We start from the raw sequence: 14,918 nt of genomic DNA, 5'->3' as shown, positions 1-14,918 counted from the left end.
TCCCTTCTCTGGATTCAGAACTGGGCAAACCAAGTCTCCCAGAGAGGACAAAGGACCTGTTCAAAGGTTTGCATGGACTGGGGACATCCAAACAGCCTGAGTCAAAGCTTCTTTCCTCAGGGAATGCGTTTCTACCTTTCCCGTCACCTGCTGCTCACTCTGGTAGAGAAGCAGGAGAGAGGGTGTGCAGGCCCAAGTGGGACCTAGGAGTCAAGGCCAACTCTTGCTCTCTCTCTTTTCCATGACCACACACCAAGGCTCTCTCTAATCAGTCCAGACAAAACTAGAGTCACAGTGCAGAGTGACTGGGTAGGCAGCTGCTGTGGGCCAACGCTACCGCCTCAACCGACAGGGAGGGAGCTGACAGAGCAACACAGAGGTGGCCCGGAGGAGCTACTGCAGGATCCATGCTGGGACCCCTGGCTCTGCAACCCCCACCCCACCCCCAGCTGTGGGGAGTGCTTTAGCAGCCACAGCACCCATCTTCCCTGACTGGTGGAAATTGCATCCCTCATTTGCATAGGGCCAAGGCCAGGCCCCCAACTGGGCTGGCGGCTTCTGCACTGGGCCCAGAGTGGGCCCAAGGGGCCATGGGCTGCCTGGTGCTGTGTGGTGGCAGAACAGCTGCAGTCTGGGGCCAAAGCCCAGTCCTCCCCGGTCGCCTCAGAGCCCCTTTGAGTCCAGCCACCTGGGACTCATTTTGCAAGTTCCCGTCTCCTGGACTCCACAAAGGAGGAGGAGCTGACCGACTGTGGCACATCTGAAGATTCAGTTCCGTCCCCTGCATCCTCTCCTCTGCCTCTGGGCCTCTACGAGCTTGACCTTTAGGGACGTGGCTTTGGCCTTGCTGGAGTACCAGTACCCACAGCGGCCCTCTTGCTCATGGTATCCTTTGGGGCGCACTTATGAGTACGTACTCAATTGTTAGGTGCGGTATCTGATTGGTGCCTGTGGCCTCCCGTGGTAGCACAGGGTGGGCCTGTAGTAAGTTCTTAGATTCATTAATATACTTGCACATCGACTATTAACACTGGAAAAAAAATAATGGTGAAAAGTGGTCCCTGCTTTCACAGAGCTAGTGATCTGGGAGGAGAGCAGAAAACAGATAACCACCCCGAATACCTAATAAAACGACTCAGTGCCAGGAGAGGCCTACAGAGCACAACTCAGGAGCTGTGGCCAGGTTGGGGCAGCCTTGCTCCTTGCCCCCACCCCACCTGCCCCATTAGCCCCATTCCCAGTTCTACCCTGGAAGTCCAGAGAGGGCCTGTGGGCGGAAACTGAGGCTTCTCACCCAGAGCCTTGCTGAGGACAAGGTCTTGGCTTCCGCACCCTATTCTCCACCCAGCCCCTTGTGTTTGGCAGGTAGTCAGGCTGCTTCGAAGCTAAAGGATTCAAACTTCCAGGAATTAAGAACGAAAAGAGATTGACAAAGTGTCCCCCCAGCAAACCTTATTACTGTTTCCAAAAATGCTTTTGTCCACAGTAAGCCCCAGCGCCCTGTGTGTAGCAAATCCACTCCTACGGCTGATGCTAAGAGAAAACATGACCCGGAACTCCGCCCACCAGCAGCTTTTTCTGAAAGGTAGACAGTTTATTAACTATATCCAGAGAAAATACAATGTTTTTTAGAACTTAATTTTAAAAGACTGAAAAAGCCCAAAGGCTGAGCAGAAAACAGCCCTGTACTAGCAGCACCGGCTCAGGCTTTGAGGGAAGGCTCCGCCAGCATGGCCAGGATGCAGGGATGCCACTGGCCCCAGCACAGCCGCTCCCTCCGTGAACCCACAGCTGCCAACTAACACTGTCCCATTTCCTCCCAAAGCAAACCCACACACATACAGAGCAAGAACCTTTCTCGACGATCGTATTTACGCAGTAAATCACGGCTTGATCTGGAAAAGTCCTGCTTTACTGGCAGTGAGGCCGCTTGGCCACGGGCTCCTCCTCCTTCTCCTGCTTCAACCATCGCTCCAGGAGTCCTGCACTGCTCCTCTTGCTGGCAAGGGGGCTCTTCTGCAGGAACTGACTGGACCACTGGGGCACATCTGACTCTGCCTTTTCAGGTGTCTTTGGTTCCTCCTTTTTGGGTGACTTGGTGGCCAGCCATTGCAACATTTTCTGGCTGCTCCCACTTGCTTTGACTTCCTAGAGGAAAGAGAAAAAGCTCAAACCACCCAGCTCAAGCTTTTGGAAAAAGGTCAACTTCAAGGAAGTAACAGGGTGAAGGTATTAGGTACTGACTGACCCAGGCTTGGAAAGTGTTACCAAGGGCCGATGGAGCCAATTAATCCAAGCAGGGAGAGAGGAACAACTGAGTGTGCTCCGCAGGGCTAGGGCGTGACTCTCAGAGTCCCAGGCTTCACGGAGGTGTGTGGGACAGTCAGAGAAGAGAGTAGACGGGCATTCCAAACATGCTGAGAATGAAGGATCTTCAGGGAAAAGAGACATTCAATGTGACGGCAGGGTGTTGGGGAGTGAAGATGGAGAGGTATGGCTTCAAGACAGTGATGGGGGATCCAGCCCCGGGCTGAAGGAACTGCCTCCCTCCTGTGCAGCCCTCCACCAGCCTCTCCCTGACTGGCACTGCTCCCTTGTACTTCCCTCACACCTGACAGCCTGACCCTGAACTGAAGGTCTGAATTCACATAATGCTGCCTCCCCAAAATGTGAATTCTTTTTTTTTAAAGATTTATTTTTTTTAATGCATGCAAGAACTGGGGTGTAGGCAGAGGTGCTGGGGATGAGGGGATTCACCAGAGACAGAGAAGGGAGCAGAACAGGCGGCCCTAATGAAATACACTGCTGAGGGGAGCAGCGGGTGAGACAGGAGAGGTCTGCTGCGCCATGTATGGGTCAGCACCCTGGCCGGGGATCGAACTCATACCACAGTGGCTGATGATAGCTTGATAACACCTACAGCACCAGGGAGGCCCCAAAATGTGAATACTTTTGGAATAAAGACCATGGTAGAAACAGGGCAGTGTCTAGTGCAAAATGAATGTAGATGATTATGTTTTAAGAAGCAGCTAATGAAAATATGTCAGAGTTACGGAGTTTTCAGAGAACCAAGACAACAGGAAAAGAGGACATTGACTGTGGGGGTGGAAATCTTTAAGGAAAATGGGGGAGGGGGAGGTGTTTTTGCAATCACCACCCTTTACCTGTGCCAAGAATGCCAATAGGCATTCTGAGATGCCTATTCGTGGGGCACTCACCCATGTCCTACTTTAGGCTGCTCCCAAACCTTCATCCCTAAACGTTGGTAGGGGCCACCTTCTGCTCTGGAACCTCTCTCCCCAATGCAAACGTTTTGCTTGTTCTGCTTTCTTTCAAATTACATCTTCTGGATTCCTGCCATTTCTAAGTTAAAGTTCATGCTCAAGCCCTTTTCAAGGAGAGTGAGGAGAAGAACTCCTCTAACTTGCAGTTGGGAAAGCAGAGGTATGGAAAAGAGACCAAAAAATCACATCATTGGTTGTGGAGATACAATTATGGTCAAGGGCTCTTTTGTCTCTCTCACAATCACCCTCTGGATTAGCCCCAAATTTGGCTTATTATCAGACTCTCAATAACACAGAAGCCCAAGCCAGCCCTGCATACCTCGCCCTATCTACCTGACTCAACAGGCCTAGAGAGGGTCCAGCACTCACATTCTGAAAGGGCTCCGGTCACAGACAGCTAGGACAGTCACTGTCCTGCTTGACTTGCCATGCACAAGGAATGAGTATTTGGTGGCTTAAATTAGAGGTCTGAGGGTAAACAGTCACATCCTAAAAGAAAAGGCCATCTTGACAAGACAGGAAACTCAAAATGGAGGGTCAGGTCACAGACCCCTACCTTTTTGTCCAGTAAGTCAACAGGAGTCACGCACTCTGGTGTGTTGTTTCGAGAGTTGTTCACTACGAGAGAGACTGGGTGGAAGGTGATGTTCTCTGTGGGGTGGATTAACTTCAGCGCTTCCTGGGTTGAGACCTCACCGAAGTCAAGCCATTTAGAGACTGCCTCCTCGCCGTCTAATATGGCAGGCATCCTGGCCAGGTCAAGCCATTGGTTAGGAAAGATAGGGCGAGCGGGGAGACAGACTTGAGTCAGCAGATGGTACAAATCAGCACAAGGGGAAGCTGACCCTCCCTCTGCACCACCATGCTGACTGTTGCCCTGTGCTCCCTGCACAACTTGAAATGGCACAAAATTCCACAGCCAGAGATTGAGTTTAGAGATTCATGGCACAGACAGTGACAATGTATAACTAGTTTTGTCTATGAGAAGAACAAGGTGAACACAGAGAACTGCAATCAGCTGAGGTGAACCTTGTAGGAGTATACAAAATGTACACGTGCACACACCTCAAACGTGACAGCTACCTCCACTCACTGCATATTATCCTACCAAGCTGAGACTTGCTATTAAAAAAAAAAAAAAAACACTTAAACATCTCAACATATCAGTTTCCCAGATCAAAATATGCTAAGCAGTACATGCAAATGGAAAACTTTTAAGTACTCAGAAGTTTGAAGCAAAAGAAAATCTTGAAAGTAAAAAGAGAACATATGGTAGGAATCCATGTTAGTGACGACACTAAAAATAAAAAGAATGTCCATGGTTGGAACAACCTTAAGAAGTGTTGTGAAGTCAATGCCAATCAGACCTAAAGAAATGGAATTAGATTCTTTAGCATATGGACTGAATGCCAAATAGTGGGAAAATGGGAAACTTTCCTCACAAGGAAGTACATCTATACATAAATATCTGAAATATTACAGAAGTGAACTCCTTTTCAAACACTGCTGCAATTTCCAAAGCTTTTGGCTGTCAGATGACAGCCAAAGAGACAGGATGAATACAGATGAAAATGCTGCCAAAGAACTTCCAGCAGTGATACAGAAATTAACTGACAGAGGCTACGTATTGGATTAAAATGTTCCAACTTTGATGAAACATGCATCTATTATAAATGCATGCCTCAAAGAAAATATATTTCAAATGCACAAAAACATCCCAAGGATTAAAGACCTCAAAAGGTCATAATTTTTTTATAGCTTTCCTTCCACCACTGCACAATAACTCACAAGTTGCAACTCTTCTGACATTCACTTCCACAAGCAAACTTTGGGCCTTTTTAAGGTAAAGTGCCATATTTATTGCAGAATCTATGAATTAATCATTTAATGTATAAAACTATGGTAGTTTTTATTCAATCCCTATTATTTTTAGCATGTCACTGACAGCTTTTAAGTACTGTCCCTTAACCCCACTTTTTCCATAAGTTCTGTGGTTTTCATTGTACTATATCACATGAATGGTGATTTTTAGGAATGCAAGCTATGTACCATCTGAACTGACTCTAACTACATTTTGTGAATGATCCATCTTCTAGCTGTGTGCATATGGAAATTCCGAATTCTGAAAACCATCTCATCTAGCTACCTGCTCTGAATTCTTCTGGACCGAGGGATAAGAAGTGTGACTTGCCTGGGGTGGATGTCATTCAAGCCTTTGCAAGAATCCACCGTGATGATGGTGTAGGAATACAGGCAGTCTCCTCCCTCTGGGGGCTCCCAGCAGTCAAAGATCCCAGCCATTGTCAGCAGCCTCCAGTTGTCCCAGACTTTCTCCCAATCTTCAGGACTGTCTGCAGTCTCAGTGTTGCCTGACTGGGAGCAAAATAATATGAGCAGACATGAGATACTCGGTAGCCACCTTCTGCACAGAGGCTGGGTACACACAGGCTAAGAGCATGGCAACCATTTCAGAAGTCATTCAGCCCAGGCCTTATTAACACCTTTCATCCACTATCACCAAAGAGAAGAGGCTTGGTGGCCAATACCAAGTGAAGCTATAGATTTATGGTTTCTTAATGCTTTCAGAATACAGTTTATCACCTTCACTGGACATTCACTTCTATCATTCCAGCTTTCACTTAATAAGGTTACTATGAACCAGACCCAGCTTTTGGAAAATTAAGTCCTCATGCAATTCCATGCTCCTTAGCCTTGCCAAGCAGCATTCTTGAACTCAAAATGTCCTCCCTACCCTTTTCCATCACACAACTCCTACTTGCCACTTAAGATTCGGGTCAAGGCCTAGAATACAGAAAGTTTAAAAGTGTTACCTCTACCCCACTAGTAAGAAAAACCTAGATAATCTATAAAATCATAACTTTTCTCATTTTATTCAATCTCTACTATTTTTAGTGTGTCACTGACAGCTTTTAAGCACTGTCCCCTTAACCTCACTTTTTCCATAAGTTCTGTGGTTTTCATTGTACTATGTTGCATGAATGGTGAGGTTACATGAATGCACTGAGGTCACAGGGCTACCAATTAGAGCTTTATGGAAAAAAGGGGCCTCTAAGGGAAGATGAAACACGAGTCCTGGCTTACTGGTAGATAAAGGAATCAGACAGCAAGTAAGAAAATCAGATAAGGGCCTCCCCGGTGGCGCAGCGGTAGAGCGCTGGGTTGCGAAGCTGCCCGCAGCCTCTGCGGCGCCGGTTCGATTCCCGGCTGCTCCCCGGCCACCGGAGGAGGGTCCCACATGGTGCGCAGACCTCTCCTGCCACCCGCTGCTCCCCTCAGCAGTGTACTTCGGTCCTTCTGCCTGTTCTGCTCCCCGCTCTGGCTCTGGTGAATTCTCTCACCCTCCCGCGCTTCTGACTGTACCCAGTGCATGTATAAACAAAACAAATGAACAAACAAATAAATAAATAAATAAAACATGCCTCTATAAAAAAAAAAAAAAAAAAAAAAAAAAAAAAAAAAAAGAAAATCAGATAAAATGATCATATTACTAAAAGCAGAGTGTGGGCTAGCCTGGAGGTTCAAAATCCCTGGGAGCTGGAGACACCAGGAGAATTTGCATGAGCTGGCAGATTCTTCCCCAGGAGACCTCCCCAGCTGCTCAGAAGACAGTGGATGGGGTAAGAGATGCAGAAAGCCTTCTTTGTTGGTGCCTAGAGAGGGGGAGCTCATCTGCTTCAGGAAAAGCATAAAGCTTTACCTGATCACTTCTCTTAAGGGACAAAAGCCTTAAGGGATCTGGAAAAGAGTAATATATTCTCTCACCCAGAGATACTGAAGTCCCTTAGAGACTGAGGAGGGGAAAAAGAAAAAAACCCTTTTATTTCCCTGGGGAAGGTACAGAACTGCTGAGAAAGCTAAGCCTGAGAGCCGGGGACAGAGTTGTGTCTGAGACCAAGACTGAAGCAAGACAACAGAGAATTCCCCCCCCTTCCCCCCGCCTTTCAGATCAGCAAGCACCAAGTAACAAGCAGCAGCAGTCCCCTCTGGGGAAGGAGCAAGAGCATGGAGAGATCCTCTTGAAAGACACAGTGGAAGGGAACAGGGCTACTGAGAAAAACCCTCTGGAAAAATCAGCCCTTACCCGGGCCTACCTGGTGGTACAGGGGTTAAAGACAGCGTTATCAAGCTATCGCCAGCCACTGCAGCACAAGTTTGATTCCCAGCCAGCAAAGGAGCAACTCACATGGCGCAGCAGACCTCTCCTGTCTCACCTGCTGCTCCCCTCAGCAGTGTATTTCAGTGGATCTGCCTGTTCTGCTCCCCACTCTGTCTCTGGGGAATCCTGTCACCCCCCGCACCTGGCCTACATCCCAGCTCTTGTGTGCATAAATAAATAAGTCTTAAAAAAAATAGTACAAATCTGGTTCTTGCCCAAACCACTCAGAATTAAAGGTTTTAGTAACTGTTGTGTGGTGAATGAATGGTCATTAGGTAAGTTAAAGTTTGGGAGAACAAGAGTTTTTACATTTCCTGTCATCTCTGCTTCTTCATCTGTAACTGAGAATACCTGTACTTTTTTCACAGGGTTATTAGAATACTAAATTAACACTCTAAGTTCCAAGAAAGAGTACGTGGCTCACAGTAAGTATTTAACTAGTACGATTGATGTTCATTTTCATTTTTTGTGTGATTTGGCTAGAGAGGGGATCTTTTGATGATGGTACAAACATTCTTGACTGAGAAGTCCCCAAAATGTGATGCTGTAATCTGAAGAGCAAACAACTCCCAATTTTAACAAAGTAAACTGTGATAAGGAAGCAAAATTTTAGCATTGTCAAAGAGTAACAACTCTAAAGAGAAAACATGATACCGGCCTGCCTGTTTTGTTTTCAATGTCCCTCTAATGTTATATGGACAAGTCAAATTATGTCTGAAAATGAAAGCTTTCTGAGGGACGTTACACATAAAGTTGCCATGTAATAACCTAGCAACTCTCCTCCTATGCATAAGCCCAAGAAGAATTAAAACACATAGGCACAACAATGAGTGTACATGATTATCCTTGGCAGCATTATTCACAACAGTCAAAAAGTACAAATAGCTTAAGCTTCTATCAACTGGTGAATGAATAAAATGTGTCTGAAGTACTGCTACAGTCTTTAAAAGCATGAAGTTGAAAACATTATGCTAAGCATACGAAGGCAGATACAGAAGACCACATGTTGTATGATTCCATAATGTGAAATATCCAAAACCGGCAAATCAATAGACAGTAGATTAGTGGTTGAGAGGGTTCTGGGGAACAGGGAATGAAGAGTGACTGCTCATGGATACAGGGTTTCTTTTTGGGGGGATAAGTAATGTTCCAAAATTAGATAGTGATGGTGGTTGTACAATTTAGAATATACTAAAAAAAAAAAATCACTGTTATTAAAAAAAAACTATGAGGGAAGAAAAAAATGTCCCTGTTTGGATCAGTTTCTTTGTACCTTTCCAAGTATCAACTGAATGCTGATGACAATACCTTTTTTTTTTTTTTTTTTTAAAGAATTATTTTTTTTATTTATACAAGCACTGGGTACAGTCAGAAGTGCGGGAGGGTGAGAGAATTCACCAGAGCCAGAGCGGGGAGCAGAGCAGGCAGAAGGACCGAAGTACACTGCTGAGGGGGGCAGCGGGCGGCAGGAGAGGTCTGCGTGCCATGTGGGACCCTCTTCCGGTGGCCGGGGAGCAGCCGGGGATCGAACCGGCACTGCAGAGGCTGCGGGCAGCTTCGCAACCCAGTGCTCAACTGCTGCGCCAGCGGGGAGGCCCAACAATACCTTTTTTGTATTGGTTTGGGGGAAGTAGATAAAGTACGGCTGCCTCTGGCTTGATAGTTGAATTCGCTGCCACTCATAGAATCCATCTGCTAAAACCACGCAGCGTCTTCCCTTTCCCAGAGGCACCTGAGGGAAAATGTGGGCAAGATACAGTTTTAGTGATAGAATCATGTTCCTTGGATGTAAGTTAAAATCTCAGGTGCACTAACGTGTGGCCATACAATATTTCATTTATCTTACCAAACTTATGTATAAAGTCACCACTCACACAAATGTTGAAAGATTAGTGTACATTAGCGCACCAGCTCGTTACCAAATCAGCTCTTGTGACAGTCTCCAAAGCTGGTGGCCCCACCACCACACCTCCCAGCAGTCATACCCTACGCAGTCCTGTCCACACCAGCTCTGGGCTGGCTCTGGTAGAAAGCAGCAGAAATGATACTGCGTGACTGCCAGGGCTTTGCCACAAAGCCTTGAAGCTTTTGCTCTGCTCCCTTGGATCATGGGCTGGAGGGTAAGCCAGACATCATGTAAGAAGCCTGACCACATTGCCTCCTCCCAGTTAGGCTTATGTTCCAGTTCTGGCCATCCCAGATAAGGAGTTCGACACGTGGGTGAAGAAGGCATTTTGGCCCAGCTGTCATTTGTTTCTTACTGCATGAACACCTCCAAGTAGAAACTGTGAAGTTGAGTCCAGTTAACCCATAGATGAGAGATAAAAAACTGCTTTGTTTTAAACCACTAAGTTGTTTGGCACATAACAGAACAGCACTCAGTATTAATAAATGGGAACATACTAACAGCTCGGTTAGGAAAAAGAAGAGAATATGTGCTTTCCCCTAGAGCAGCTACCTACCTTGAATGACCGTTTCTCCATTATGGTATCACTACGACAGTTGGACATGTTGAACTTCAGTTTGGAAGGATCACATTCTTTGAACCAAAATGGAATTAAGCCCCATCGCATGGGAGCAATGATACGCTCAGATGAGTCTGCGCCCTGCACAGAAAAAGGATAGACCATAATAAAGTGGGGTATTAGCTATGATCAGGGATAAACAGGGTGCTATCGGGGTATACAACCTCAAAGGATTGTGCTATAATGTGAGGCCATGCAAATGAAAAATGTAAGATACTACATGCAAAAGGCCATAAGCAGTACGTACAACGTTAAAGGAGTTCAGTGGAGAGTGATCTAAAGAATGCAATGGAGAAGTATCAGCTCCTTAGAAGGAGTAGAGGGGGTGGGGGTGGCTGGGGAGTGGTTCTTTTTTTTTTTTTAAGATTTATTTATTTTTATACAAGAGCCAGGGTACAGGCCAGAGGTGTGGGAGGATGAGAGGATTCACCAGAGACAGAGCGGAGAACAGAACAGGCACACTGATGAAACACACTGCTGAGGGGAGCAGCGGGCGAGACAGGAGAGGTCTGCCTCGCCATGTGGGATTCTCAACGGCTGGCTGGGATCGAACCCATTTTTTTTTTTTTTAAAAGATTTATTTATTTATTTATACAAGCACTGGGTACAGTCAGAAGCACGGGAGGGTGAGAGAATTCACCACAGCCAGAGAGGGGGAACAGAACAGGCAGACCGACGAAATACACTGCTGTGCGCAGGAGAGGTCTGCGCGCCATGTGGGACCCTCGCCAGGGGATCAAACCAGCGCTACAGAGGCTGCAGGCAGCTTTGCAGCCCAGCACTCAACTGCTGTGCCACCAGGGGAGGCCCTTGGGAGTGGTTCTTGAATTATATTCTGTAAGAGGCACAGGATTCAGACAAGAGATGGGAGGGAAGATCAGGTACAAAATTAGATGAGTAAGGAGGTCATGTCAAGAATGTGTAGGAAGCAGAAAGAGTCAACAACAAGCCCATGGATGCCATGTTTAGGAAGTCAAGGCTGTCCTGTGTATAGGACCTACATGTGTTCCTACATTTTTTTCTTTCAGGAAAAGGAACATGTTTGGCGTGTCCTCCCATAGAAAGAAGAGAGCATCAAGAAGCCTGTGCATGGATTTTTTCAGTTTTCGACCTGCTCTTTCCATCTTGCTGATTTTATTCTGTGTCCTTCTACTGTTTCAAACCTTAGCCATGATATGCTTTCTATGCCGAAGGTTCCTAAAAAATCTCCAAGTGTGGGGGTAGTTTAACATAGTCATTAAATTTCTTTTGGGTAACTGGTCTAATTTGACCAGTTAATAATTGGTGAAAATTTGATAATTTGATGAAATCTATATTGAAATGCATATACACACTATTCTGCATAGCACATTATGGGTTGGAAGAGACCAATGAGCAGAATAGACTTGGGTGCTTTTACCAGGGTTCATGAGCCTGATGATAGTAATGAGAATAAAATATATCCAAAAGATCAGAAAAAAATTCAATTATTATGGTGAATGGAAAAAGAAAAGAGTGATAAATTTTCAAGCCTAGAAGAGTACCATAACGATGGTACTACTAGACAAAAGAGAAAAATGTGAAGAGGGATTTGATTTGGGGAAAGAGGAAATGTTGACTCTCAGATAGTAACAGGAAATCTATGGGAGTTTAAATGGCTGGACAATCTTTGACATTCTTTCCACTGAGAACTGGGAGCCTATGTTCCCTTCCCTTGACTCAGGATGTGCTTGTCACTTGTTTGTAGCTAAGAGAATGGAGCGCAAATGACAATGTATGATTTCTAAGGCTGGGTCAGAAAAGGTGTTTTGGCTTCTTCCTTATTTGCTGAGCCCTGCTTCCAGGGCTCTGAGTTGCCAGGTAGGAAATCGAGCTACTCTAAGGCTGCCCTGCTGGGAGGGGCCCACGCTGCGTGGAGATGCACATGCTCTGATCAACAGCTGCAGCTGAGAGGCAACATCAACTGTCAGACGAGTGAGTGTGAAGGTGCCTCTAGAGCAAAGGATGGCAAGCTTCTCTGTAAAAGGCCAGATGTTAAGCGTTACAGACTTTGTAGGCCATACAGTCTCTGTTGCAATACAGCTGCTGTTACAGGGACAACGCAGCCATGGATGTTGCTGTGTTCCAGAAAATTACAAAATGTAAACGGACCTAGTTTTCTGATTCATGCTCTAGATGGACTTGAGTTCCAGAGGCCAACTATCTTCTGCTGAGGCCCTAGAATTCAGGGGAGAAACAAATCATACCTGTAATGCCTTATCCTAATTTCTCACTGGTAAACATAATAGAAAGGTTGTTTTAATTTACTAGAATAAAATCCAAGTGGTGCTGCTTACTATGTCCAACAAGCACTCAGAGATGTGGAATTAAAACTTAGGAGGCAGCATGATAATGGGAAAATAGGTCAACAAACCTTCTCTGTAAAAGGCCAGCCAGTAAATATTTTCAGTTTTGTGAATCCATACAGTTTCTGTCACAATGACTCAAGCACCTCAACTCTGCCACCACTGGTTGTGTGAAAGTACCCAAAGAATGAGCATGGTTGTATTCTACTAAAACTTTCTTTACGAAAAAACAGGCAGTGGGCCAGATCTCTAGCCTCTACCAACTAAATGCCAGTAGCACCCCCCAATGTTATTTCAACCAAGAATGTCTTCTGATATTGCCTAACCTACCCACTATATGCCAGCAGCACCCAGGTCCATTTCTCGCCCCTGGTCTTAGGGTTGGTGTGGATGGGTGTTAAAATCACCTCATGTTGATAACCTTAGAGTATTATTGTCTTGCAAATTTCTGGTGAAACATTTAGTTGGCCATTATATAATATTCTCTCTCTTCATTTATGCTTTGTACTGCGGGCCCTTCTGCATGGAAGGCACATTTGAAGGTGGGTGTTAGCAGCATCTACTGGGTAAAGGCAGTGATGCCGCGAAACAGTCTACAGTGCACAGGACGGCTTTCCACAACAGAATTATTCCACCCAAAATGGCAACAGTGCAGGGATTGAGAAATACTACTCTTAACAAATCCCACTGATCTTTAACTTGAGTGTTCATTGGACAACTGTAAACCAAACCCAAATGTGTGACTGCCCCCTAGTGGGAATGATGAACAGAAAGTGACTGAAAAGCCAAAATACTAAAAATAATTGCTCAATATTAGTCATCTTTACCCTTTTGGATTTGTGACCAGAACAGCTGGAAGCACTGGGGCAGATAAATGAAAAAGGAAGTAATTTGCTAATCAGTGGTTTCAAATGCAAATGTTGCAATCTATACACATGTGCTGGCCGTTGATGATATGGATTAATGAGCTCCTGTGATGTACTAATTTTAATTTTGCTTTACAATTTACAGGTTTGAGAAAAATGAAACCTCAAATATTTATTAAAATTAGGAAACCCTAGTAATCTGAACAAAATGTACTAAAGTTGTAGACTCAAAACACTACATCAACAAATTCATACCACTGACAGAAAAGAAGGGCTCCATTTGCCAGGGGCTCTACCTCCCCCACTCCTAGTGCCCAGAAGTATCCACTGGAGTGGGACAGTGTTCTGGAACTCAGTCCCAGTTCAGTCCCTCACTAATGGGTAATTCAGGATAAGTCATAATCTTTCTGCATTTCCATCTTTATACTTGTTACACAAAATTTTCTTTCAGCTAACATTCACTCCATAATTCTGAAGAGCTGGTATTAAGGGAACCAAGGCAAAAACAGAATACAGCTCATACACTTAATCCTTCTCTCTCTTTTCACTTTAAAGTGAAAAGAATTTGCTTTCCTTTGAAACATGTTTTATTTTCTCTTTCCCAGTCAAAGCCCCCCCCCATGTTATTTTGATTTCTCTCATTAAAAGGTTGATTTTTTCTTTTTCTTTTTTGTTTCAAGAAGGAACTATGTATCTATTTAAATGGAACAAGAAAAAAAAAAACCTCATGTAAACAGCTTCATTCACCCAAAAAGATCAATGTTATTTGGTAGTTTTATTTCAAATAATGTGATCTTTGTCATGTAGAGAAGATTGTTTTGATTACCAAATTATTGCAAGAGTTCTGAGGAGTATATAGGGTATAATCAACTTTATAAAGTGATTTTTATCTTTTTTTTATATTTTAAAGGTCAGGTTTATTAGAAAAAGGAGAAAGAAAAAAGAGATCTGCATAGCCACAGAAAGGGAGGAGACATGCATTTTTTTCTATAGTGATTTAAGCATATATTACTTTGGGGCCTCTCTGGTCGCACGAGGGATTAAAAGCGTCAACACTGTGAAGCTATCCACAGCCACTGCGGCAGGAGTTCAATCCCGGGCCAGGGAGCTACCCACATGGCGCAGCAGGCCCCTCCTGTCTCTCCCGCTGCTCCCCTCAGCAGCGTACTTTGGTCAGTCTGCCTGTTCTGCTCCCCACCCTGTCTCCGGTGAGTCCTCTCACCCCCGCACCTCTGGCCTGTACCCCAGCTCTTGTATGCATAAATAAATACATCTTTGAGAAAACAAAAAGAATATATTACTTCGTAGAGGCTGATTTTAACGTCAGCTCGGAGGCTCAGCACGCGCACGCCTGCAGAGGCAGGTGGCCCTGGGGGAGGCCGGAGCAGCGCGCAGGTAGGGCCGTACCTTCTCGAAGTGCAGGCGGGACAGGAGCACGGGGCTGGTGGCCTGCGGGCTCTGGTTGTACGAGGGCCGGTACTTCTCCGCGTCCCTCCACTCCGGGAGGCGCCGGCGGCCCTGCCGGTCGCGGTAGGCGCAGGCCCTGGTGAGCGCGTCCCGGGGCAGGTGGCAGGACGTGCGCCCGCACATCCCGGCGCGGCTCTCCCCTCCTAGCGGGACGCAGGGAGGGCGTCAGCTCGTCCGCAGGGCCGGTCTCGCCCGCTAGTCACGGCACCGCTCCAGCGTCGCAAGGACCCCCCTCCCCGCCCCGGGCTCCAGCCGCCGCGCCGCGCGGCCTCCGC

General features: G+C 46.0%; 1 protein-coding gene across 1 annotated transcript; it reads right to left on the bottom strand.

Moving 5' to 3' along the window:
* Positions 1-1,553: 1,553 nt before the first annotated feature.
* HMCES (5-hydroxymethylcytosine binding, ES cell specific) lies at positions 1,554-14,804 on the bottom strand. The gene is made up of 6 exons (XM_037524024.2): positions 14,584-14,804; positions 9,924-10,067; positions 9,068-9,193; positions 5,476-5,657; positions 3,841-4,033; positions 1,554-2,148 (listed from the first exon to the last, which is right to left on the bottom strand). Exons 1-6 carry the CDS (start codon positions 14,764-14,766, stop codon positions 1,912-1,914), a joined length of 1,065 nt encoding a protein of 354 aa, XP_037379921.1. The 5' UTR covers positions 14,767-14,804; the 3' UTR covers positions 1,554-1,911.
* Positions 14,805-14,918: the final 114 nt, after the last annotated feature.

Source organism: Talpa occidentalis, unplaced genomic scaffold (assembly GCF_014898055.3).
Source record: "Talpa occidentalis isolate TD23 unplaced genomic scaffold, MPIMG_talOcc4v2.1 talOcc4.10, whole genome shotgun sequence".
Taxonomy (NCBI): domain Eukaryota; kingdom Metazoa; phylum Chordata; class Mammalia; order Eulipotyphla; family Talpidae; genus Talpa; species Talpa occidentalis.
This window is presented reverse-complemented; position numbering and strand designations above follow the sequence as displayed.